We start from the raw sequence: 25,985 nt of genomic DNA, 5'->3' as shown, positions 1-25,985 counted from the left end.
ATGAAGTTTGAAATCTATTATGTAAATTATTTAAAAATTATTCACTCTTGTTCTTGAAGGCAATGTGTCGAAAAGTATAGTATCTGAGCAGACAATTCTAACTTGAATCAGGTCTTGGGCAAGTGTTTCAATCTCAATTGCCTCATCTATAAAATCTCGATTACGGGTGTGAGGTAGAATGACAGTAGGCATCTGAAATGCTTAATTTAGCATCTCACACATAGGATGCGTTCAGTGCATGTTAATTGTTAATGATTATTTTTATCATCACCATCATCATCATCATCATCATCATCATTTCCTTACTTCTAGCTCTAGGTTTCGAAACTCCAGCAGCTCATTCTGGTCTCGGGCATCCTGTAGTTCCTGTTGTAACCGGTGATTTTCTGCCTCCTGTTTTTCTATCTAATAAAGTAAATCCTCAAGTTAGGTGAACATTGCAAAAACCATCTACAATTTAGCAAAGCAAGCATGGAGAGCACTTATTTAGTTGGTGAATAAATCATCCAGGCTGTGAAATAAAAAATCCCAAGTAGATGTCAATAAAATATGTCTTAGGGTTTCTTTCTAGTTATCCTTTGGTTGACTTTTTGCATCATAGGGGAAAATGCTATAAGACACTTGCATTCATTGAGATAATGTCTGGGGACCCTCTGAGTAGTGAATCTGAGGGTACTAATTAGGCCTTTGCTGTGGGTCAGGGATGGTGTCCTGGCACTACATTTAATGGTGTACATAGTGGAGACTGATACTTCTTGTTTTTGAGTTACAAATGGTCAGAAAAAATTCATATTAATAGCTCTGATCATATATAAAACTTTACTGAGTTCCAGTTACCCACAGAATAAAGCCAAACTCATCAATATGGAATTCAAAAACCTTTATACTCTGGTCAGCACCTAGCTTTCTAGCCTTAAATATTCTCACAGTCATCTCTGTACATGCACACACTCACATGTGATCACACGCACACAAGAATCGGGAACACCCCATCTACCCTGTGGACTAACTGCCAGGAGTTGTATCTTTGTTCATCTCTCTGCCTAAAAGGGGATCCCTCCATTTCTTTTTCTGTGTGAGGAACTCCTACTTTTCCTTGAACACAGAACTCTAACATTTCCTACCAAAAGAGGCTTCCTTTGTCTACCCATTTATAAGTGACACCTTTTCCCTCTGTTTTCCTGTAAGAATTCTCCTGTAACGTGATGAAGCCTGGAATTAAGTAAGTTTTGTAAAACATGCCTCACCCTATAAGACAGGTCCATGTCTACAAGGGACCAAACATTTTGGGGCTGCCTTGAGATATGAGCTGTGTGAGTGGGCCTTACACACAGGAACTATTTAAAATCTTGAATTTAGAAATAACAACCCAGGGGTTTTTAATCATAGGATGAATCTTACTTTCCTAAGTATACCCACTTGAAGTAGGATGTTTAGCTTTATTGTCACTGTGATATTCTTTTACTCACAGAAACTTGAGCCCATGAATTCCCCCTTTTAGCCCAAAGAAATCAAGACTGAATAAAATCAGACAGAAGACATAATGGGAATTAGTTTTTAAGTCTAAAGAAATGTAATTAACACTTATTACCCGGCATCTCTAAGACTACTAAAAAGCTTTTTCTCATAGCCTCAGGACATAGAACAATTATAGGAAAATAAAGATGGGGAACTACTGAAATATTAGTGACATTAATTAATGTAGTCAAATTTTTTTTACAAAATCTATTTGTGGTCAAGCGAACTTTCAAAAGTCTTAAGAAGTTGACTTAGATGACCAAAGAGTGTCTACTACTTAGAATCTTACATTTGGATCCAAGATGGGATATTTGGGGAGATTTCTGGTTTTGGCAATTAACACTGGCAATCAGGTCAATGGCTCACAGGACCAACTTGTGATGAATTATCTTTATAGAGACCCTCCAACCCCGAAAGTACCAGCTCCCCCAATCCTGGAATACCCACCCGCCTTCTACACATCTGCGCTATCTTGTCCTTCAGAAAGGGAGGTAAGCTAAGGACTTTGCTAGACTAGAGGGGAGGAAGGATAAGCATCTTCTTTCCCTTCTCATGCTTACGAGAGTGTTGTGGTTAATTTCAGTAGCCAAGGCTACTGAATACTGGCAGAAAAAAAAATCCTAAAATAATTTCTACATAACAAATGGATGAACCTACAGAATTATTTCCCTTATTCAAATGGGCTTTCAAAGTCCGTTTTTTTCCCCCAAGAATAATATATTTTGCAATTTTTTCACTAGATTTACAGAAAGTAAATACTAAAGACAAAACCACCTTAAATTTAAAATGGTCTCTGTTGTATTTCATTGCCCCAGTCAACGCCTATGTTCAGAGACAAATCAATTTATCTACTGGGCCTAAACCATGCTTTTGCATCTTGATTTATTGAGCAACCTCCTGGACATGCTGTTTTGTGCCTTAGATACATCTTTTAAAATATTCTCCCATTTAAAAAAAAAATATATATGTATGTATATGTATATAAATAGCCAAGATTAGCAAAACGGTTAAAAGTGAGAACACAGTCTATTCTGGGTTGCAGTGTGGTCTTGGAGTCATATTCTGTCATGCCTTGCACAAAATAACAAGTCCCATTTGTAGTGTGCTTTTTGTAGATGGACAACCACAGAGTATGTGTGCACCTGTGTGTGTGTGTGTGTATGTGTATATATGTATGTACAGTACACAAACAGTATATATATATACATATATATATGTATATATATAGTCAACAAATCAATAGGCTTCGGGATCACATCCCCTCAAGTCGGCACAACGCCAGCACAGAGCCATGCACACGGGCCACTAACTGATGGTAATGGCGGTGACAGGAATGCAGTTGAGCACGCAGCAGAGGAGACAGCGCCGGTAAAGCCTCCCCTTCCCCAGCCCCGGTGCCACTCCTGAGAGAACCCCCTGCTGCTCCTGGATCTCTCATCATTTTCTCCTCTGCCCCACTAGGGTGTTGCGCCCAACATACCTTTTCTAAAAGCTCCTGGTTTCTCTTAATGAAAAGTTGTTTATCTTCTACCCAGTGTGAGTCCTGTTTGACAAAGAATATTGCGCAGTCAGCATTTCAGAGTGGCACAAGAGGGCGTGTGTCGTCAAACCACTTGGCCAGAGTTGTCTTCTCACCCAGGTTGGTGGCCTGCTGATGGCTGGTAAATGACACCCACCCCTTGTTATCAGCTCCTTCCTCAAAAGATATCGGGGCCAAAGTTGCCAGGAAAATTTCACCCCCTTTTCATCGACACTCACTAATCTCTAACTTTTTCAGACTGAATAATCCAGGACCAGCCTTCCGGGGACTCAGAAGTGACCACACAGGCAAAAGTGAAAAGGGTCAGAATGCACACAGGCTAGATACATATGGATGGAAAACATTAAAATGCAGAACCATAAATGTAGCATAGAGGCAAAGAGAGGCGGGTCTTTGTCTCAGTAGCTTGCGACCACTCTAGGCTATAAGTACAGGGCTCCTCTTCCTCTGGCCTTCTCTTTCCTGCCCAACCTCATTCATGTTGTAGCGGGGTTCACACTCTGGCCAGAAAAACACCAGGGACAGAAACATCAAGTTGAACATTCTGACACAGTTTGAGAAAGGTCACTGTGGAGAGCCAAGCCGTGTCCTGGGTATGGCCCATGCACAGGGGCTAGAGGACGGTCGGACTGAATTGTTTGCATGTGCAGAAGAGCCAGCAATTGAATGCCTACCTGCCCTTTCTGAGCCAGAGTCGCTTCCAGATCTTCAATTTTGGCTTTATACCTTAGCACCTCTGCTTGCAGCTGTTCTTGAGCCTAGTGAAATCAAAATTCCAGAACTCAGTAAGTAAAATAAATGGTAACTCAATATTTCCCCCCACCCGCCTTATGTTTCTTCATCAGAGCTCAAGGAAGAAAAAAAAATGTCTATGACCAAAGAACCTTTTAAAACTATCTTTAGGATCTAAATTCTTGCCTAAAACTTTCCATGGTTCCTTTTACCACCAGGTTAAAATTCAAAGTCTTCAGGTGAGACGTGAGAACTCCCGTTATATTTGCAGTCTTTCCCCCACTACTCATCAACAGAGTTTACCCCTGATCTGCTGGTGATCTCATTTCCTAAATATACCTTTTAACCCTACATTTCTCTCTTATTTGAATAATTCCTCTTCTGGAAAGCCTTCTCCCTCTTTGCCTCTCCCAAAACTTGCCATTCTTTCAGAGCCAACTTTGTGCCCTAAATCTAAATCTAGATCCAGATCCAGATGTATGTATGTATGAATGATGTGTATGTGGGATGAGTATGTGTATCAGCATTTTTGGACACTGATCTTCTATGGAGCAACCTTAACTTCATTTGTTTTCAGATTCTCTTGTCTTCTTCCTACATAAGACCTTATTTTCTATGAAAAATTAGTGAGTTCTTTGTTTTTTGCCCATACATATATTTTTTACTTATCTTAAGATCTTGATAGGTTCTTTAGTATAATGTGGAATAAAGTCAGCATTGGAAGAGATCCTTTTTCTTCCTTCCTTCCTTCCTTCTTTTTTAAGGGGAGAGAAGGTAGGGAGGAACAAAGGAAGAGGGAGAGAGAGACCTCAAGCAGACTCCCCATTGAGGAGCCTGAAAGGGGGGGCTTGATCTCACAACCCTGACAACATGACCTGAGCCGAAATCAAGCAATGGATGTTTAACTGACTGAGCCACCCAGGTGCCCTGCCCTCGTCCCCTCTGCCCAGTTCTTCCTTTCTTAAAAATAATCTCTTGGGGCACCTGGGTGGCTCAGTGGGTTAAGGCCTCTGCCTTCGGCTCTGGTCAAAATCCCAGGGTCCTGGGATTGAGCCCCGCATCAGGCTCTCTGCTTGGCGGGGAGCCTGCTTCCTCCTCTCTTTCTCTGCCTGCCTCTCTGCCTACTTGTGATCTCTGTCAAATTAAAAAAAAAAAAAATAAGAGTTGGGACACTTAATTTCTATACCCACTGTGGGGCTTGAACTCACAATCCTGAGATCAAGAATTGCATGCTATGACTGAGCCAGCCATGTGCCCCTCCTTTTCTTATTCTACATTGGGAGGAGAATATATCTTTGGACTGTTGAACATCATATTTAACTTTATCAGATTAAAAAAATCCCAAACTTAATCTCACTAATCATTTTAACTTTAAATGAGAATGGACTACAATCTATTTTTCTCTTTTATCAAAATGATTACATCTTTTATTTTCATGATACTCATTCATCTGTTATCTATTTTTGCATTTTCTTTTTTAAAATATTTTACTTATTTATTTAGAGAGACAGGGGGCATGTAATCTAGAGTGGGTAAGGGCAGAGGGAGAGAGAGAATCTTTTTTTTTTTTTTTTTTAAAGTTTTTTTTTTTTAAGATTTTATTTATTTGTCAGAGAGAGAGCGCGAGCGAAAGTGAGCACAGGCAGACAGAGTGGAAGGCAGAGTCAGAGGGAGAAGCAGGCTCCCTGCGGAGCAAGGAGCCCGATGTGGGACTCGATCCCAGGACGCTGGGATCATGACCTGAGCCGAAGGCAGCTGCTTAACCAACTGAGCCACCCAGGCGTCCCGAGAGAGAGAATCTTAAGCAGACATCGTGCTGAGAGCAGAGCCTGATGCAGGGCTTGATCTCACGACCCTGAGATCATGACCTGAGCCAAAATAAGAGTTGGGACACTTAACCAACTGAGCCACCCAGGCACCCCTATTCTTGCATTTCTACTTTCTCTCAATTTACTCTATTACTCTTTTTTTAACATCTTGATTTGTTTTAGACTATTTTGCTGAGAATGGTTAAGTTTCTTTGACTTTCATGGCCAGAAATAACACTAAACCTTTATTTATTTATTTAAAGATTTTATGTATGTATTTGACAGAGAGAGAGAGATCACAAGTAGGCAGAGAGATAGGCATAGAGAGGGGGAAGCAGGCTCCCCACTGAGCAGAGAGCCTGATTTAGGGTTCAACCCGAGAACCTTAAGATCATGACCTCATGACCTGAGCCGAAGGCAGAGGCTTAACCCACTGAGCCACCCAGGTGCCCCTAAACCTTTATTTAGAGGTGGCGGTGAAGTGAGAAGAAGAACTGGTTTCTACATCATCACCTCTTCAAAAAACAAGATGTATACCATTATCTTAATTAGCCAACCCTATGTTGGTGAGAATGCTTCATACATGCTAATCATGAAAACCACAACTATTAACGTATTAGGGAATAAACACGAAGGAACACACATACATCCCTTTCTAATGATTGCCTGCCTATCTACTTCAAATCACAGTGTTTTTTAATTTATTTTTAAAATATTTTATTTATTATTTATTTGACAGATATCACAAGTAGGCGGGGGGAGGGAGCAGTCTCCCCACTGAGCAGAGAGCCTGATGCAGGGCTCGATCCCAGGACCCTGGGATCATGACCTGAGCCGAAGGCAGAGGCTTTAACCCACTGAGCCACCCAGGTGCCCCCTCAGTGTTTTTTAAAAATGTTTATATTCATTTATGTATAAATATGCATGTGTACGTAGGTATGTTACAATTTAAAAATACACAACTATAATATCTATCCTGTCCTATTAAACAACTACAAGTAGGTCCTACAACATTCCTCAGCACACTACATACCCTTTAAACTGGGAAATAGGATAAAATCACTAGGTGGGCATAATCCTTTTTGTCCCATGTGAATTAATCTATGAGGCAGGATGGTTAGGATTGTGAACTCAGAAACATGAGGTTGATACCCTAGCTTTCATCTAACTGAGCTATATATCCTAGTTTCAACCTAGCTAATTTACATTTAACTCCTACTAAGCTATTATCTCCTCTCCTATAAAAAGGACATAGCTAAGAATAGCATCTAACTCATAGGGTTGTTTGAGGATTGCATCAGATGATGTATGGAAAGTGCTTAAAACCAAGCCTGCCACACAGCATTCACAAAATTTTAAGTATTAGTATTGTATGTATGTGGCTTTTTTTTTTTTTATATAAGCTTTTTTTTTTTTAAATAAGCTTATGAGAGGCAGTTGTGATGTAATGGAAAGAACATGTGACCCAGCAAGATTTTAGGTGGAATCCAATCCAAGTTTTCTATTAATTAGCTATGGGATCTTGGGCAATTTAGTTAACCCCTCAGAGCCTCGAACTCACCTTTTATAAAACACCTGCCTTAGGGTGGTGTCATAAAAATTAAATGAGATATTGTCAGTGAAAATTCTTTGGAAGTTGTCAATGTAATGCTGTGCACTTATTAACCAAGAGAAGAAAGTGGCTAACCACAGAAGTATTTTTTCCAAGCAAGGAGGTAAAAAAAAAAATGGATTATCAAAATTCAATATTGCCTAGCTTTGAAAATACAAGCTTTCAAATAGCAAGAATAAGAACTACTATCTTTAAAGGAACAAAAGAATCGATCTAAGTTGGCTCTAATGTCTCTAGATGCAAGGTTTGTTGACATAAAAGATAAAACAGTTCAAAAGCCGCAGTGGAGAAGATACAGGGGAAGCTATCCTACTGATATTTTTATGTGCATGGTACTTTTATGTTACGACTGCTGCAAGTCAATTCAGAGCCCTCTCCCCAGATGTATACTGACCTTGGCTTCCCTTTCAGCATCGATGATACCTCCAGTCTGCTCCTGCAGGAGGGCATATGCTCTTTGGAGGGCCTGATATTCTTTTGTTAATTGTCGAAATCGTAGCTCAGATTCCTCAGCTGCTAAACTCTTGAGGTTACAAAAAAAGCCAAAAAATAATTAGGTTATGTTGGGTCCTGAGTTCAATGTGAAACACTAACATTTGTCCACTTTATAAAGAGAAGTAAATATCTGTTTGATATGGGATTCAGTGTAATTTTATTCTTTTTTTTTGTAATTTTATTTTTTTTTCAGTGTTCCAAGATTCATTGCTTATGCACCACACCCAGTGCTCCATGCAATATGTGCCCTCCTTAATACCTACCACCAGGCTCACCCATCCACCCTTCCCTCCAAAACCTTCAGTTTGTTTCTCAGAGTCCATAGTCTCATGGTTTGTCTCTCCTTCCAATTTCCCCCAACTCACTTCTCTTCTCCATCTCCCAATGTCCTCTGTGTTATTCCTTATGCTCCACAAGTAAGTTTTGTGTGGGGGAGTGGCAGAGGGAGATAAAGAATCGCAAACCGGCTCCACACCCAGTGCAGAGTCTGAGATGGGGCTTAATCTCACGAGCCTGAGATCATGACCTGAGCCGAAATCAAGAGGCAGACACTTAACCAACTGACCCACCCAGGCACCCTGTGATTTTCTTTTCTTTGCTTTTTTTTCCCCCCTGTGATCTGATTCTTAACTTTAAAGTATGTACATAGACATAAACACTGTAGTACTTTTAAGATGGACATCACATAAATACTTAATGTTTGTTAATATGAGGCATTTGTTTATTTATACATATCTGATGATTGGTTATTCTTTTGGTTTGGATTACAGTCAATTTTGGATCCAAATGAGAAGAAGTTACACCTAGCTTTTGGATTCGAATGGGAGGAAATGATAGAGTTTTAATCTCAATTCTTTTCCATACATCCATATGCAACATTTCTTGATTGATCTTGAGATAAACTTAAAAATATACTTCACACAAGATGGGATTGGGAGGGAGACAAACCGTAAGTGACTCTTAATCTCACAAAACAAACTGAGGGTTGCTGGGGGGAGGGGGGTTGGAAGAAATGGGGGTGGGGTTATGGACATATGGTGAGTGCTGTGAAGTGTGTAAACCTGGCGATTCACAGACCTGTACCCCTGGGGATAAAAATATATTATATGTTCATAAAAAATTTAAAAATAAAAAAATCATTAAAAAATATATACATACTTTCACAGCTTTAGGTCTCAAACTTCAGAGCATAATATAATCACCAAGGAGCTTTGTGAAAAATGCAGATTTGGGGGTTCTACCCGTAAGATCCTGAATCAGGAGGTATGTAGTAGAGTCCAGGAATTTTCACTGTGATTGAACCCCCTCCTACCTGATTCTGACAATGGCAGTCTACAAAGCACACTTTGCTAAACCCTGTCCTCAACTGTATCTAGAAGCTTGTTCTTCTAAGCCTCTTCCTTAGTCCTCACCTTCCTTGTGAGAAGAATTTGGGATAGTAACTTTTAAGTTTGAAAAAAGACAAGTCGTAAAAGGGTTACATGACATTGGCAAAGCTATTTTCCAAGAGGTAACAAAGTAAAAATGGAACTATTGTGTGATCATTTTGCACAGCTCAGATAGGATATAAGAAGTGCAATGCTTTCTCTCCATTTTAAATGAAAGATTTGGTGATAATATCACAGAAGACTAGAGAAGTGGAAAAACTTACTTCATCTAAGTCATCATCAGGAGTAGCTGGTGTTCGGTCAGTTCTAAACGAGGCCATGGATGATGTCTCTGAATCCATAGAGTCCTCATCATAGCCAATAAATGGATCCAAAACAGGCCTCTAGGGGAGGGAAAGTACATATTTACTGACACAACTAGAAGTGGGTAAAGTCAACATATTATCAGGGCACCATCAACCGGCATATGTGCAAAAGGACACAGAAGACAGGGGTCCTTTAGTGCTTCTTGGAGGAAATAAACACTCTGGGAATGAACACAATAATTCCTATACAAGTGTGTCTCCTTTTGTTTCATTTATGATGTTTTTGAGGAATGGAATATCATGGATATTTTCGTCTCTTCATAGAAACATTGGGGCCTATTTTACATTATATTTTATATCATGAGGAGTTTATATGATTTGCTCTTTCCAGTACTTAAAATATAATCAAGACATTTAAAGTCCAGGCACCTATTTGGGATTATCAAATTGTAAGTCTTACCATCCAATCTCATATCCAAATCAAATAACGTACTTGATCAAAACAAAATCAAACAAATAAACAAATTAACAAAACTCTGTGGATTATAAGAGACTATACAGATATGGGTGGACTGAGTGTACCATTACTAGTAATCATTCTCAGAATAGTATCCAAATCCAATGGAATAATAAAATCAAACTAGTATCAATAATACTCTTCAAGTGAATAATAAAAATATACTAATAATTATAGGGTGAGTATGAGACACTAATGTTGTTCACCAGGAGGCATTAAATCATGTGTATCTCTTGCATATTCTTTGGAGTCTGACTCTCCAGCTTGTCAGATAATGCCTTCGACATCAACCTAGTGCCTTATTCGCTCAGATAAAGTCATAATAAAGCAAACCTTAAAGGTTAAAATCCATAATGTAATAATTTTTGGACTTCTAAGAACTATTAAGAGATTTTCTTCTAGCAAATAGAGCCCATGGTTTGCTGCAGTTTAGGAACATTTGATTTATCACATCTTTGCAGGAAGATTCCTTGGCAAGCCTCACTTCTTTCACAGAGCTTGTGGCAAAAGCCTGATAACCTAGTTTTCCCATTACCTTAATTGGCTTGGAACTTCTTCTATGTTTTCTCCTACGGATGAGCTTTTCTCGGTCCTGGAAAACAGATGAAGAATTCAGATGTTGAGTTGGTACATGTTTCCTTCTAGGTGGTCCGCACCCCACCCCTTCGCAATTATAGAGTTGGTTTTCCCCTGAAGCATTATGCCTATTTAAAATAAGACTGTGTTTTGTAATTTTGGCAATTTTAAGGTTTGCTACTTACAGATCTTTTTAAAGATTTTATTTATTTATTTAAGAAAGAGAGAGAGAGACAGACCGAGAGTGCGCACAAGTAGGGGGAGGAGCAAAGGGAGAGGAAGACGGAGGGGAAAGAATCTCAAACAGGCTTCACGCTGGGTGTGCCGGGCTTGATCTTATGATGCTGAGATCAGGAACTGAGTGGAAACCAAGAGTTGGTTGCTTAACCAATTAAGTCAGCTCCCCTGCTACTCACATATTTTTTAAGTAAAAATACACTACAACGTTTCCTGATAATCTATGTGGATCTGAGAGCCTCCCAATAAGGAGGTACACTGTCTTCTTCATCAGAATCCTTTGTTATACTTGAAGATCAAGTAGCTCTGAAAATACTCATATTTTCCCAAAGCACAATTTTTCAGTTTTCTCAAACCCCAAATTACTTTCTATATAAGTATTAAAAAAGTGCTATTTTGCATAAACTTTATTCTAATCAGTTGAAAGGCATAGCAAGCTGTCTCAGACTCTTATTCTCACCTGTAGCCTCTGAAGATGGGAACAGAGTATCTACTGGGTTAGAGTAATCTAGTGGGTTTTTTTTGGGGGGGGGGTTGTTGTAGTTGGAATGTTCTAGGAAACTCAAAGAATATCTAGAAATCACAATTTATCCCCCCCCCCCCACAATTGATTTCTTGATTCATTGTTGCTGTGGATGGAGATATCCTGGGAATTTGATGCTCATCCACTAAGTAGCCAACATATTTACTGTATAAATTTAAAGGTAGATTAAATAAGTGACACTTAGTTTCCCTGAAAGTCTGGATAATGAGTCAACACATCAAATTCCCTTTTTAAAAAAATATTTTATTTATGTATTTGACAGAGAGACAGAGAGAAAGCACAAGTAGGCAGCAGCAGAAAGAGGGAGAGGGAGAAGCAGACTCCCTGGTGAGCAGGGAGCGCAATTCGGGGCTTGATCCCAGGACGCTGGGATCATGACCTGAGTCAAAGGCAGAGGCTTAACCCACTGAGCCACCCAGGCACCCCAACACATCAAATTCCTTTAAGAAACTTTTAGCTTAAGTTCAGATACTCAAAGTCAAGAAAAGTATGGCTGAGTGATTCTGGGATTTTCTAGAAATTAAGGATGTGGATGTGAAGTAAGAGGCACACTGCTTTAGAAGGCCATATTTAATACATGATCTTGTTTATGCCAGTGATCTTAACCTTTAGGATTTCTTGCCATGTAAAAATATTTTTATTATAAAACCTCAATATATCTGAAACTTTTGAAAATTTATACTTAGATTACTCTAATACAGTATATGCCTTTTAACTCAACATAGATGATATTTTAAAAGGATAAACCACAAATAGTTATAACCTAAAATTATCTTTTCTCCCCTCAACAGCAATAAATCAGCTTGCTCACCTTACTCTGGAGACACTTGACTAACCGTCCCCCCCAATCCCAATTGCTGGTTCTTCAACTCTCTGGCCCTTGGCTTGGTCCTGAAGTGAGAGTGACCAGAGATAACAATAATGGAATAAAGACAGAGAGGCAAAGAGGAAACTGAAAGGCATCTGAAGGTCTTAGTCCACTGCTGCTGGCAAAACAGGCCTTGACCAGATGTAAATGGGAGTAATAACAGCTCTACAGTCACTGAGGTCATGGTCAGAAGATCAGGACTGAAATTTCCACTCTGTCATGCAATTACTATGTCACCTTCTGCACTGGTCTCCCTGTACCCACACTGGAAGTTTGTGCGTAGTGTTCAAGGCAGAGTGAAAAGTGCTTCGACAGAGGTTCATTCAACAAATATTAAACTGTACCTATGTGCTAGACACTGAATTAAATGTTGGGAAATAAGAGGCATATGATCCTGTTATTGTTGGCCAAATATTTAATCTCTGAGCCTCAGAATCTTGATACTGGAATGCAATTATAAGGTATACCCACACTACCTACCTACTCACATGACGATGCATTTGGAAATTCTTTTAGGGTGTTCTGCAGCCACTATTTGTGTTACCAAACTAGTTAACAAAGGATTATAACTGAAAATGTATAAATCAGTTTAATAATATCAACTATTTTTGGAGTAGAGGCTCTTCAACCTACTTATGTATTGAATATATAAACGTGGGCCTTTAGGGCTAATCGGAAATTATTAAGTGCTTCCAGTGTATGTTGATTTCTCAGCTACTTGCCCTTGGAAACAGCTTAGAGTTTATAGGTTCATCAAGACCTACCCTTGTGAGCTCATCAATAATGTTCTGCTGCTCAATGACTTGAAGTTTTAAAAACTCCGTCTCTTGTTCTTCATTAGCTTGATCGAGGTCATTCAGAGATTTTAATTTCTTTAAGGGTGGGTGGGATGTTATTTTTTCTCTCTGGATTAGAAAAGAAGAAAGAATAGGTAGAGACTTTAAAATTCCCAAACTTGAACAGTTCACATAAAATATCTGTAGAAATTTTATGAGGCTCCAGCTAAATGTGAAAATTGCTCAGCTTCACAGATGCCATCAACGAAAACTCTCAAGTATATTGTATTTTCTACATGTCAAAATCATCAGGGATGTCTGAAGATCTCGATAGCTGTGCTGTAAGTCTGTTAAGAGTGCATGAGCTTATCACCGTCCATACATAATTCAAGTGGTAGCATCTATTTCTCAACTATTACGCAATGTCTCAGAAGATGAGAGCACCCATCGTACAGTTCTATAAAGAGCATGTTAGTGAAATTCTTGGAAGGAAGTCTCTGTGGCTGAGGAGCTATGTTGAAAGTTTGCTTCTCTATTGGGAAGATTTTGGAAAGTATGCAGATCCCGAAGCACTCCTACCATTCTGCAAATTTAGAAACCCCTTTAAATTCAGAGCCAGCAACTTTCTCTTGCTTTCTTCCTTTAAGGTTCCTTGTTTACACAGGGAAAAACCCCAACTTTCATGAATAGCATTGTATTTTAAAAACAAACTCAGAAAGAGCAGTAAGTCAGGTTAGTGGTGTAACATAAAGAGGGAAGTTGCAGTCTTGCAGAGTCTGTGATACACACCATTTCTGAATTTTCCTTAGTAACGGCTTTTAACTTCTCTTCCATGCGTTGCAAAGACACCATCAGCTCATCGTTCCTCTTGGCGAGGCACTTGTTCCTTTCCAGAAGAGGTTTACATTGTTTCTCGGTTTCCCGCACACGTTTTAACTGGGAAGACATAAGTTATAATTTGTCTCTTGTGCTGGAGTGGATGTGGGGGCAGAAGGAGTGAACAGACAGGGGTGAAACCTACCCAGGGCCACCTTGGTCTGCTTCTCTCTGTGTCTCAGAACTGACCATGTCCATCCTTCATTTAACAGCCCGACTGCTTTGTTTTCAGTTTCCTCTAATGGTCTGCCATCAGAGTATTCACAACTGTGTACCAAGTATTACCTTCAAGGAGGTGTGGCCAAGGTTCTGCTTTTGGAAATGCTCAGGAAGAGTAATTGCATGCCTTACTTGCCCTTGATTCTTCCAGCCCAGTTATCCTGCACACTCAGCCCCCATCTCATGCTGCTCATACCTCTCCCCAGGCCTGCAATGACCCCTCACTGGCTCAAAGAGATAAAGCAGCTAGTGTGAATCACAAGTCACTAAGTAGTGCAACCAGGACCCAAACGAAAGCCTGGTTGTCACCAAAACCAGTTCTTCCCATGAGAGATGTTGCTATGACTCCTAAAACTGTACTAAGGCTGTGGGGCTTGAACTCCTAGCCCCAAGAGCAGGAGGCTCATGTTCTTCTAAGCCAGCCAGATGCCCCAAGAATGTTTATTTTTAAGAAAATGTTACTGAGGAAAAAAAAAATACTCTCAAAACTTTATTGATATTTGTGTTTAAGAATATTTCATTCTCACCGAGCTTAGGAAAAGTATGATTATATTCTTACCCACCCATAATTAAGAGTGACCATATTCTGGTTTGCTAGTTAGTCTAAGGCAGGGTTTCTCAACGTCTGCACTCTAGACATTCTGGGCTAGATATTTTTTGTCATGAGGAGATGTCCTGCATTGTAGAATGTTTAGCAGCATCCCTGGCCTCTGCCCGCTAGATGCTGGTAACATCCTCCCAACTGTGACAATCAAAAATGTCTCCAGATATTGCCAAAACTGCCTCTAGCTGAGAACCACTGGTCTAATTTTATGAATGCTATCTTGGGGTAATTGTTAATAGCCCCCCCCTTTTACTCTCAAAACTCCCTTTTACACTTAAAACTCTCATTTATGGTTCCTCTATACATAACAATTTCCATTTTCATGTGAAAGTTCCTGTGCTTAGTTCAGTGACTTTATACTAATGTTTCTGAATGAGTATGTACTGGGGGAGGGGTACTTTAGCAAGGAAAGTGGTGGGGTCTATCAATCAGAATCATCTGACAAGACTTTAAAGTACTCACCCTTGTTTTTGAGAATTTAACGTTTTCGGAAGTACTGGGGTAGGAGAATTAGCTACCTATAAATATTTGAAACAGCTGCTTGTGGGATTCTAAAACAGTACTTCCCAACTGTATCCTAACTGCCATTTGGAAACCCATTTTATATCAAAGGCCAAAATTTTTCATAACCTCATTTAGTCCTCAGATTCAAGTTTCAGTGTCTGAAGAAACCATATTAAATATGAAACATATACAAGGACAAAAAATAATTCCACTAGGTTCACTATTTTAAACTTCATCTCTTTTCTGAAGGTCAATGACAAGGGTTTTAAACAGTTAAATTTACTTAGTAGATGCTATTTACAGAAGATGCAGAAAAACACATGTAAAAGGAGGTATCAGTAATTCTATCATACCATACATTAGTAAGACCCAAAGTACCTAAAAAAAAAAGTTCCTTTTAAAAGATATAACTTAAATATTATAAAGTGTGAAAGTCAATATAGATATTCATGAAACTATTAAAAGAAAATATCCGATATAGTGCAACTGACATCAGACCAAGACTTTAAGTCAAGCAGTGTTACTAAAGATTAAAAAAAAAAAAAAAATCAGGGTGCAAACATTTAATAAATCTTAATTTACATGTACCTAGTAATATAACTTCAAATATATATATAAAGCAAACTCAACAAAACTAAGAATAGATATGGACAAATCTGTTGGGAGAAGAAGCACACAGAAAAAGTATAAAGATATAGGAGATTTTTTTTTTTTTTTTAAGAGGAAACTTTTCCTGCCTTTTTTTTTTTTTTTAAGATTTTATTTATTTGACAGAGAGAGAAATCACAGTAGGCAGAGAGGCAGGCAGAGAGAGAGAGAGGAGGAAGCAGGCTCCCCGCGGAGCAGAGAGCCCAACGTGGGGCTCGATCCCAGGACACTGGGATCATGACCTGAGCCGAAGGCAGAGGCTTTAACCCACTGAGCCACCCAGGTGCCCAAGATATAGGAGATTTTAAACAAGACTACTAATGAACTTCACTCAAAACCCTTGCAATGATTGCAAAGTATACCTTCTTTTTATGAGAACATGGAATGTTTCTAAAATTGTATGTTACCATCAAAAAGTAGATTTCAACAAGTTTTTAAAGAATGAAATGATACAAAGTATTACTGACTAATATAACATTGCATGTCAACTGTACTTCAACTTAAAAAAAAGAAATAATATGAAGTATATTCTCTGACTACAATGAAATTAAGGTAGAAATCATTAGTAGAGAGATAACTCAAAAATCTCCAAATATTTAGAAGTTAAGCCTTACGGTGCTAAGTAAACCATGGGTTGAAGAAGAAATCATATATTAGAAAAGATTTTGAAATAACAATACATTATGACATAAAAAATGTGTGGGATGAAGCTAGTCATGCTTAGAGACTTATGACTTAAAATGTATATATTTGGAAAAAATAAAATGCTGAAATTATAACTTCTTTGTATCAAGAACTACCATTAAGAATGTACAATGTGGGGCACCTGGGTGGCTCAGTGGGTTAAAGCCTTTGGCTCAGGTCATGATCCCAGAATCCTGGGATCCAGCCCCGCATTGGGCTCTCTGCTCAGCAGGGAGCCTGCTTCTCCCCGCCCCCCACCTGCCTGCCTCTCTGCCTACTTGTGATCTGTCAAATAAATAAATAAAATCTTTAAAAAAAAAAAAAAAGTACAATGTAAGGCACAGAGCAGGATTTTTTTTTTTTTTTTTTTAAGATTTATTTGTGTGTGTGTGAGAGAGAGAGACAGCATGAGAGAGCATGGGGAAAGGGCAGAGCGAGAAAGAGAAGGAATCTCTGGCAGACTCCATGCTGAGGTTGGAGCCTGACACGGGCCCGATCTTAACACCCTGAGATCACGACCTAAGCCGAGACCAAGAGTCAGACATTTAACCGACTGAGCCACCCAGGTGTCCCCAGAGCAGAATATTTTAAATACAAATATACAAAAATGATATAAAGAATTCCTAATATTAATAAGAAAATAAAGGCAACACAAAAGAAAATTTTATGAAAATCAAAGGGCAAATCACACGACACCCCAAAAGCCAAAAGATATTTGATAATTCACTCAACTTCCTTATTAAGGAAAGTAAAAATCAAAATCCTACAATCAGAATATTGCTCATACCCACCATACTTACTAAGATGATCAACGATCTGTGCATGTTGGCAAAGCCGGGGAGAAACTGCCAAGTCTTCCACATTGGCGGGAGAATAGGAATACAGGAATGCAATTGTTCTCACAACTGTGGAGACCCAGCAACCAGTACTAAGGCTGACCACATGCACACCCTACAACCCAGTCATTCTGCTCCTTGGTAAGTTCTCAGCAGAAAAGAACACATTTTCTCACCAAAGACATGCAGCAGCACTACTAATATTGAAACTGCTAAGAAACACCATGAATGCCCATTAGTAATCGAAGAGGAAATATACTGTGGTGTATTAACTGAATATAATAGAGTAAGAAAATGAATGAGTGGACACATGTAATACAGTGAGTGACTTCCACAAATGTAATGCTGGGCAAAAAAAGCCAAACACAGAAGAGTGATTACTGTAGGATGCCATTTATGAAACATTTAAAGAATGGTGATGCATGTCTACAGTGACAGAATTCAGTGAGTAGATTAGCTCTGGAAGGATGTGACTGGTAGAATTCCCAAGAGAGGGAGGCTCTGAGGCACTGGTAATCTTCCAGGTACTCATTTGAGTGGTGCTAGTATGGGTGTATTTCTTTGGGCATGTTTATTAAACTGGACCTTTATTATCTGTGTACTTGTCTTTATTATATTTCCACAACATCTTATAAATTTTCTTAAACAAAACGCATAAGAAAAATCACCAAATAAATAAACAAGTAATTCTGGGCAGAACTCACCAGTTCATTTCGTTCATCTCCAAGCAGGGTGTTCCTGTCTTCTAATTTTCTTATAGTGGCATTCAATTCAGCTATTCTCTTCTGATTTCTTCTCAAATCCTATGCATGGAAATTAAAATGGGTATTTCTTCCATAACACTTTTCACAAAGTTTGAGAATTCCACTCATAAAAGTAAGAGGTTTGGTTCCTTTCATCTGGCTTATGAGGTGAGAGTAAAATGTTCTGTATTCAGAGAAGAGTAAATATTTACTGTCTTCTAACCCTTGATATTCACTGCTTGGGTTGAAGACCAGGCCTGATTGAAACTGAAAATGAATTCCATGTGGCAGATACTCTCTGGAGCCCTGACTCCTGGCAGGGTGACTGGTAGATGGTTGGATGAGCCTCTCAGATTTGTGATCTCTGAGACTAAGGTCATTCATGATTATGTGAGGTTCAAGGAGCATTTCTTAAGTCATGGCTGCACATTTATTGTTTCCTACAGTTAGGACAAATGTCCTATCATACTTGGCCAAAGAATAGAAGATAGGGCTGGGCTTTGAAAATTCCTACATACTCATGGAGAAAAAGGTCAGAGTGAGAAGGTTGGTGTATTACCTTCATGCCTTTGTTGGTACATTTTGCCCAGAGCTACTGGAGTCCCCACTGTCATAATAGCCATGGATCACTTTACACATGGCTCTCATGGACTGATTCCATGATCTAGCATCCATAAGACCATTACAGACTTTCAATTCCATTATCATCTTACACTTTGATAGTGCTGTACTGTTGACAAACCAGTTTCCCACACATTGTATCTCCAGATTCATAAAATCCAAGAGGATTTAGCAGAACAGTGAAGATTCAGGGAGGTCATAATTCATTCAAGGTCTTGCAGCTGCTATCAATAGATCAATAATTAATATTTATTGAATGCTAACTACGAACCAGACACCATGCTCAACATTTTACAGACCGTTTCTTCCAGACCTCTGACCAGCCATATGGCCCATTAATGCGTCTCTTTTACAGATGAGGAAACTCTGAGCAGGAAAATGATTTGCCTGAGGTCACATGATAAGTGGAAGATCCAGAATTTGAACTAAAGAGTCTGACTCTAGAGCCCATTCTCTAGACAATTTTGCTGCACTGCAGGTAAATGTCAGGGATAGAACTGAAACTTACATCTGCTAAATCCTGGTTCTGCCACCTACGGGGATATATATATCCTGAATACCAATTCATAAATTATTCATTACTTGGTTCTAAGTACTACTTTGGAACCTATCTCTGTTCCTAAATAATACATTTTCATCTTTTTAGCAGCTACATAATTTGAAAGGTATAAGTTATGAAAGCAAACTATATACAAGCTGATTTCTCTGGCTGCAGTTCTTAAAATAATTTCTCCTATAAAATGATCAAAATCCAGGGTAATAAGTGAGAAGTTCAATCAGACTAGAAGCTTTCAGAGGATGATTTAAACTGTTTAGTTTTTTATACAGTCACACAGTTTGACTCATGTAGATGACAACCGGCTTTGCCAATTTCCAACCCAATGGTTCACCCAAGGGAAAATTACCAGTCTTGGCAAGAGTTTCCCCTAATTTATGACTCTTATAATAGGCTGAAGTTTGCAAAGGTATCACATGGGTAGAAAAATTCTATGAAAGATTTAAAAAGACCTGTAATTCTCTTGTGATCTGCTAATGCAGGGCAGACCACTTTGTTATCTATGGGTTTAGAAAACCCTGTTCCCAAGATACTAGCTGGTTTTATAGGAGGAGGTAGAATTGATTTCTTTGTAGCAAACAGGAAAAGAGCTTAAGTGAAAAGTAAAACTTGGGAGCTAAATAAAAGATGACTCCTGAGTTCTTTGTTCAGCTCAGACAGACTTACAGGGCTGCCGCAGTGCTCAGAGCCGTCTCCTGCTCTTCCCGGAATCTCTCGTTTCGGACTGCTCATGTTACACTCAGCCTCCTTGACCAGAAAGAGCTGTTCATCCAATGCCTCCTTCTGCAGCTGCAGTTTCTGTACATAGCCAGTTTGGGTCTCCAGTTCCTTTTCCAGGGAAAAGATGATCCTGTCCTTGGCTTTAATCTCATCCATCTGAATTAAATGACACCCAGGACATTTTATTTAAAAATGTTGTAAAAAAAAATGCATTTTAACAATGGTAGGAGTTTAACTTCTTTCCTTTGATTGTTATGGGAAAAAATTATGACTGTACAGGTATACCGAATTTATGAACAAGAGAAGGCAACACTGTGTAATGAAAGGCTACCCTTGGATAATGAGGCATCAAAGAGAGTAAATTTTCTTTCTGGTATATCCTGTGTAGATGCTTTAGCTCAATATATTGTTTGAAATAGTCTAGGTTGGTTGGATTTAGAAAGAAGAGGTTAACTTTAAAATGGGTCATTTGTAAAATAAAACAAAATAAAATGGGTCATTTGTGTTAATAAAGACAGATACTCAATATTCTATTACAGTGTTTCCCAGGACAATTTTTGATGTTCCTTCCTGTTTGGAGGAATAGCCTCTAAACAGCAGCATGCACTATGGTCATTTTCTGCTGACAAAGCCGTAGACTTTCCAGGACACTAGTCAGTTCCTAAGGCCAGTATCTTTGCATTCAGGTGGCAAATGTGGAGTGAATTCAGGAGTGAATTTGGAACATTGTTCGTGTTAGGTGGATCTTTCCATTGAGCAAAGAGCTAAGGCAACCATTTTATTACCATCAGAGAAAACCATGGTTGGGACAAGAGGAGGAATGGGAAACATCTGGTAATATTAGCCACTGTTTCCCCTCCTATATCTGTGGGACATATTTATGGACCCCAACTCTCACTTCTTTTAAGTCTCAGCATGGTCTCAGAATTATTTGTCAACTAAAGGCCACAAGCATTTGATAGCAACTGATCAGGAGCTTCATTGGACTGAAAAATTTGTGCCATTCCTGGTGAGGGCTAGTGAAGTTAATGACTTTAAACAATTTCTGAAGAAAGCATAGCCATCAGGCAAAATCTTTCTTCTCGTTTTATTATATTTCATGAGAATATTTAAAGTGGAGATAGGATAGAGACATTTAATATAAATGATATTATACTGTTCTCTTTATAAAAATGTCCCCTTATTTATAACAAATCACTTTGTGTAAATCTTTCTTTGCTATGTTCCTTATATAAATATGCCTATGTATACAAAAATTGATGCATAGTCCCATTTTTCCCCAGGTAACTATCTGCACGATCCTGTCTCTCAGTCACAGGATTACATTTTAGATCAATATTGGAAGGACATGGGGCTAAATTGTGCATGGTCCTGTGATATCAAATGATAACTTGATGAGTAGTCAAACACTATCCTTAAATTCCAGAATGAAAGCACTGTTTTTAGTTTCTACCTCCTTGTAGAAGATTTGAATCCAGTGTTTTTCTGAACTAGGTAGTACATTCATTTGTTAGACCTGTCATCTACGATGTCATTTACAGTTTACCATGGTTCCACGCCTCCGTGCTCCTAGTTGGTTCTGATGTACCCTACCTAAATGAACTTGCTGGGAATCACTCCCATACTACCCATATAATCATCTCATCATGGCCACATCCCACATCATAACTAAAATTTATTGATTTTTTACAACATTCAAGGCACTATCCTCAGAACTTTATACACCTTATCTCCTCTTATAACAGTCCTATCACACAAATTTTGTTATCACCATTTTACAGATGATAATTGAGGACCCAAAGGGTTTCCAACTTTGTCATAATCCTATAGTTAATAAGTAGTGAAACCAGATTTTAAGTTCAGTCTTCTGACCCCAAAGCCCATTCTAACAGGCTATGCAGTAATGATCCCAACATTACCCTTCCCCTTCCAGCACTTTCCAAAGTAGTTTTCTTTAGAATATCCAGTAATCAGTGTCGATGAGTCTCTATTGCATAGTGATTTTAAGCATAGACTCAGGCTTCAGAATACTGAAAATCTTCCAAAATTCTAGTTTTTAGATGGGAAGGGGTGTCTACTAGAATTCCCTGGATAAATTTTCTAAACAGAATGGCTTTCATTTCTCTCCCTTCCAGTTCCAAAAAAATGGATCTGGGTGTAAGGATAGTAACAGAACAAGAAGAAAAAGTAAGTACATCTGCACTACTGAAAAACTTCCCATGTTATTCTGTTTGTACCCAGTTTTTTAACCACTCTTAAGGTTGCTTAGATTTTACATTGTTACTAAGAGAGAATGCATCGTCTACTTTAGCAGTATGCTGGTGAAAGGAAGTCAGAGAAGAAACTACAGATCAACAAGTGAATATACTTCCAGATTTTATATCGAAAACCATCAACAAACACAAATAGGTGTACAGCATCCTTTTCATTTACCCACCTGCTGACTCCAGACATAGTCCTGGTTCTTTCTTCATCAACTGTTGTCATTTCAAAAACCAAAGGCAAGGCAGAGACCAAAGTTTCTGCACTGTGTTTGGTTGTTATTGTCAACCAGGGCAATAGAATGAATTGCAAAGGATTTGGAAAGTGTGGCAAAGGTAACATTTTACGGTCACCCTATATTGTAGTACAAAGAAAACGACACATTTAGCTTTCAAAATATTCTATGGTAACCACTTTTACTTAAAATCGAGATCCTAGAGATATGGTCGAAGGAACATAACTGGAGTTCTTACAAAATAATTGCTTAGAATTGGCAGACACAAAAGGGAAGTGTAGTTTTCCTAAGAAAATATTATTATTTTTAAAGATTTTAAAGTACTCTCTTGGGGCTTGAACTCACAACCTTGAGATCAAGAGTTGTATGCTCCACCAAACGAGTCAGCCAGGCGGCCAGAAAGTATTATTGTTGGAGAAGCATAAAGTGCATTCTAACAGGTGAGGGGTAATTTGATAAGACAGGACTAAGATACAACTAATGCTAAACATTCTGAGTATAGACGCATGTAAATGTTTCTTCTAAAATAATGGGACGTGGTCAACTTAGGACATTATGGATTTCAAATAATTGAAATAAAATAATATAATGAATAAATGAAATAATGAATAATGAAATAAAATAAATAATATAATGAATAATGAAATAAAACAAATAATTACATTTGTTTTATTTTCAGGTATAGTGAGAGACCAATGTGGGTTTTGGCCATACGTATTAAAAAGAAAGATTCAACTCTATAGGCTTGAAATAAGTCTTGGAAATTGGCAATAGCAAATAAAGTACTTAAGAACAGTTTAAAAATTATAGTGGCCACTGTTTTGAATGGCTCTTATTTATTTTGAGAAAGAAGATCTGTTTTTAAAATGACCACGGTTCTTATGGCTCTATTTCTTGTTTTCAGACACAGTTCCTGGAAAGAAGACAGGTGAATCACTCAGGATGCTCTCAGCGGCTGCCATTTCAGATACCTTGAAAGCCACAGAAACTTTCCCCACTCCTGTAAAAAGCCAGTGGCATTTTATAAATAGAAAGCTCACAAAACATGTTGATTTTAGAAGAGCTCATAATTTAGAATATTTTTATAGACATTCAAGAAAATAGGAGTCATTGAAAAGATACTCTCCATATATGGCTGAAAGAAGCCAGTTGTTATGAGAAAGGTGATTCCCATGTTTTCTACATTTTACAATTCCAATTTTGGCTTGTCTTATCAATCCATTTATCTACTTACCTACCTACCTACAGACTTATCTTGTATTTTGGTCAGTGCTAAACAGGAGGTGAGCACTATTTATAATCCGCTCATGAGATACACCCGTAGAAGCATACCCATGGCATTCTAAAACCTGGGGAGAGAATGGTTGTGCGCCGACGTGCTGCCCTGGGTTACTGACCAGCCTCCGAATGTCCCGCTCTGATTCCCACTTGATCTTGGAGATGGCTTCCTGGTGGGACTGGTGCTCACTCCTAAGGTCGCCAGCCTTGATCTTATCTGCCTGGATCATATTGCTTAGAGCCTCGTCCACCTGCTTCTTGGCAGTTTTCAGGTCCGCAATTTCCTGTAAGAGCTTAAGGCGCTCGGCATCAAACAGCTTCCGGGCCTCCTCCCGGGCCTCAATGGTGAGCGCTGTCCTTACTTTGTCACTGCTGCCGTCCCGGAGAGCACACAGGGCCGACTTGAGCCTCTGGATCTCTCCATCCCGCAGCTTCACTGTCCTTGACATTTCTTGCTCATGCTGCTTGATGAGATTCTCCCTCACAGCCTGCAGCTCCTTCATCTTCTCCTCATGGAGCTTGGCTTTGAGTTCCGTCACCAGGACCGTGTGCTTGCGCTGCTCCAGCTCACGGATCCTCTTTGCTTCTTGAGTCTTCTCTCTTTCAAGCTTAGACACCTAAGGGCAGAGAGGCGAAAGGATGAAACTGGTGAGCCTCAAAGGGAAGGTGGGCTCTTGAGCAGGCCTGTAGCTCAGAGGCCTGGGCTCTCCCAATTCCTCACCTTTTCTTGTCCAGTCACTGAGTGCTCAGAGGGAAGGGAACCACAGGCCCCAGAGCTAGGAAGACAGTATAGGAAGGAGGAGATACCTGGAGATGCTTGTATTATTTAGTGCAGACAGTATCTGAGGTTTGGGGCCCTCACTATCCATCTGTGGTCTGCAGATAACCAACACAGGCATCGCCCAGAAGCTTGTCAGAAATGCAGAATCCAGGGCTCCTCTCCAGACCTACAACCAGGACGTGCATTTTAACAAGTCCCCAGGTGATCGTATGCACATTAAAATTAGGGCACAGTGCTATAACGGTTTTCACCTTGGTGGGGAGAAGTTCAGAACAGATCACCTGCAGAGCTTTTTAGAACACATCCCTGGCTAGGTGTAAGCTGATACATGTGTGCATCTTAGGACAGTTCAGAGCTCAGAATTATCATTAGGCTAATAAAGTGGTGCCCAAAGTGATATTATAAATATTTCTCCTATTTCCCCCTTCTGTTTTGGCTGCTGTAATGAAGAAATAAAACCAACTGATATATCTTCAACCTCACCTTTTTTCTATGGCAACTTGGTTCTACCAGCAAACATTATGCATAAACACACACTAGCCCCAAACACTGTGGTTCATTGGGCCACCTCTCTGTTCAAGGGGTCTGGTGGCTGTTACTTCTGCATGCTCCACGGCTGTCCCTTTGTGTCCTTCCCTGCCCCACTCAGCAACCTCTCCTGCTCCCCCAACCAACTAACTGTCCAAGCAGTTTAATAAAGTATTCCTTCTAACATTTAGACCTTTCGGGTATTTTGGTTAACAAAATCTTCTGTTTTGCTTCACTTCCGTTGATAATGTGGGTCTCCTTATAGATTAGCCATGGCACTACCTTAAACTGGCTGAGTCTGGCTCTGATTCAGTAGATTGGGAGGTGGAGGGGGGGGGGACCTGGCATGTGTGGCTTGGAGAAGCCTCTCAGCAAATGTTCTTTACTATCGTCTTCCTCCCCCTCTTCGTCTGTACTGTCTTTGTTCCTCTGCCTCTGTTGTGTACCACAAAATTACACACTCTCTCTCTCTCTCCACACACACACACAGTAACCTGGAAAAAAGGAAGAATTAGGGAACCCTGGGAGTAATATCCGGTTCAGTGAAATTGGGTCTCTGCCATTTGCAAAATAGGAAAGTTTCATGAAAAAATCATAAAGAGCCTCTCCAGTTAAAAAATGTTAAGATTCAAACTCCTTACTCAGATTGTTGTAATTATAATGAAAGCGTGTGAGATTTTACTTACCTTAATAGTACCTACCTTTGGCTAGAACTGGATTTTCTAAGTCCACATGGCAATTTATGAATATTTTATTTTAAAGGCATAGCAATTATTACCACACTGGATATCCTAAAAGAACTCAGGGCACAAGGAGACTTGGGAAAATAAATAGCCAGGCATCCTTCAATGACTGTCTTTGATCTTGCCTCCACCTTCGGCCAGGGTCCCTTCCTAGTCACTTATTATTACATATGCTCTAGACCTGTGCTGCCCAATACAGTGATCACTGGCTACACAGAGTACTTAGAATAT

General features: G+C 39.3%; 1 protein-coding gene and 1 long non-coding RNA gene across 7 annotated transcripts in view; one reads left to right on the top strand and one right to left on the bottom strand.

Annotated features, from left to right (window-relative positions):
* The window catches only part of JAKMIP2 (janus kinase and microtubule interacting protein 2), a 161,835-nt gene that overhangs the window by 30,448 nt on the left and 105,402 nt on the right, over positions 1–25,985 (bottom strand). For 4 of the 6 annotated variants that reach the window (XM_082726020.1, XM_082726022.1, XM_082726023.1 and 1 more), the window contains exons 3-13: positions 23,822–24,319; positions 19,874–20,083; positions 17,992–18,090; positions 13,706–13,852; positions 12,905–13,045; positions 10,451–10,507; positions 9,357–9,476; positions 7,605–7,733; positions 3,733–3,816; positions 2,999–3,061; positions 307–405 (exon numbers count right to left, since the gene is read on the bottom strand). In XM_082726020.1, coding sequence (XP_082582146.1) covers positions 307–405; positions 2,999–3,061; positions 3,733–3,816; positions 7,605–7,733; positions 9,357–9,476; positions 10,451–10,507; positions 12,905–13,045; positions 13,706–13,852; positions 17,992–18,090; positions 19,874–20,083; positions 23,822–24,319 — 1,647 coding nt within the window. The remainder of the gene's footprint in view (positions 1–306; positions 406–2,998; positions 3,062–3,732; positions 3,817–7,604; positions 7,734–9,356; positions 9,477–10,450; positions 10,508–12,904; positions 13,046–13,705; positions 13,853–17,991; positions 18,091–19,873; positions 20,084–23,821; positions 24,320–25,985) is intronic. The other 2 variants (XM_082726021.1, XM_082726024.1) reach the window with 1 other exon arrangement.
* LOC309862300 overlaps positions 1–25,985 on the top strand; it is a 173,045-nt gene that overhangs the window by 104,045 nt on the left and 43,015 nt on the right. The gene's annotated exons all lie outside the window — the stretch shown is intronic.

This window comes from Mustela nivalis (genome assembly GCF_964662115.1).
Source record: "Mustela nivalis genome assembly, chromosome: 3".
Classification (NCBI taxonomy): domain Eukaryota; kingdom Metazoa; phylum Chordata; class Mammalia; order Carnivora; family Mustelidae; genus Mustela; species Mustela nivalis.
Note: the sequence above shows the minus strand (reverse complement) of the source record. Positions and strands in the feature narration are given on the sequence as shown.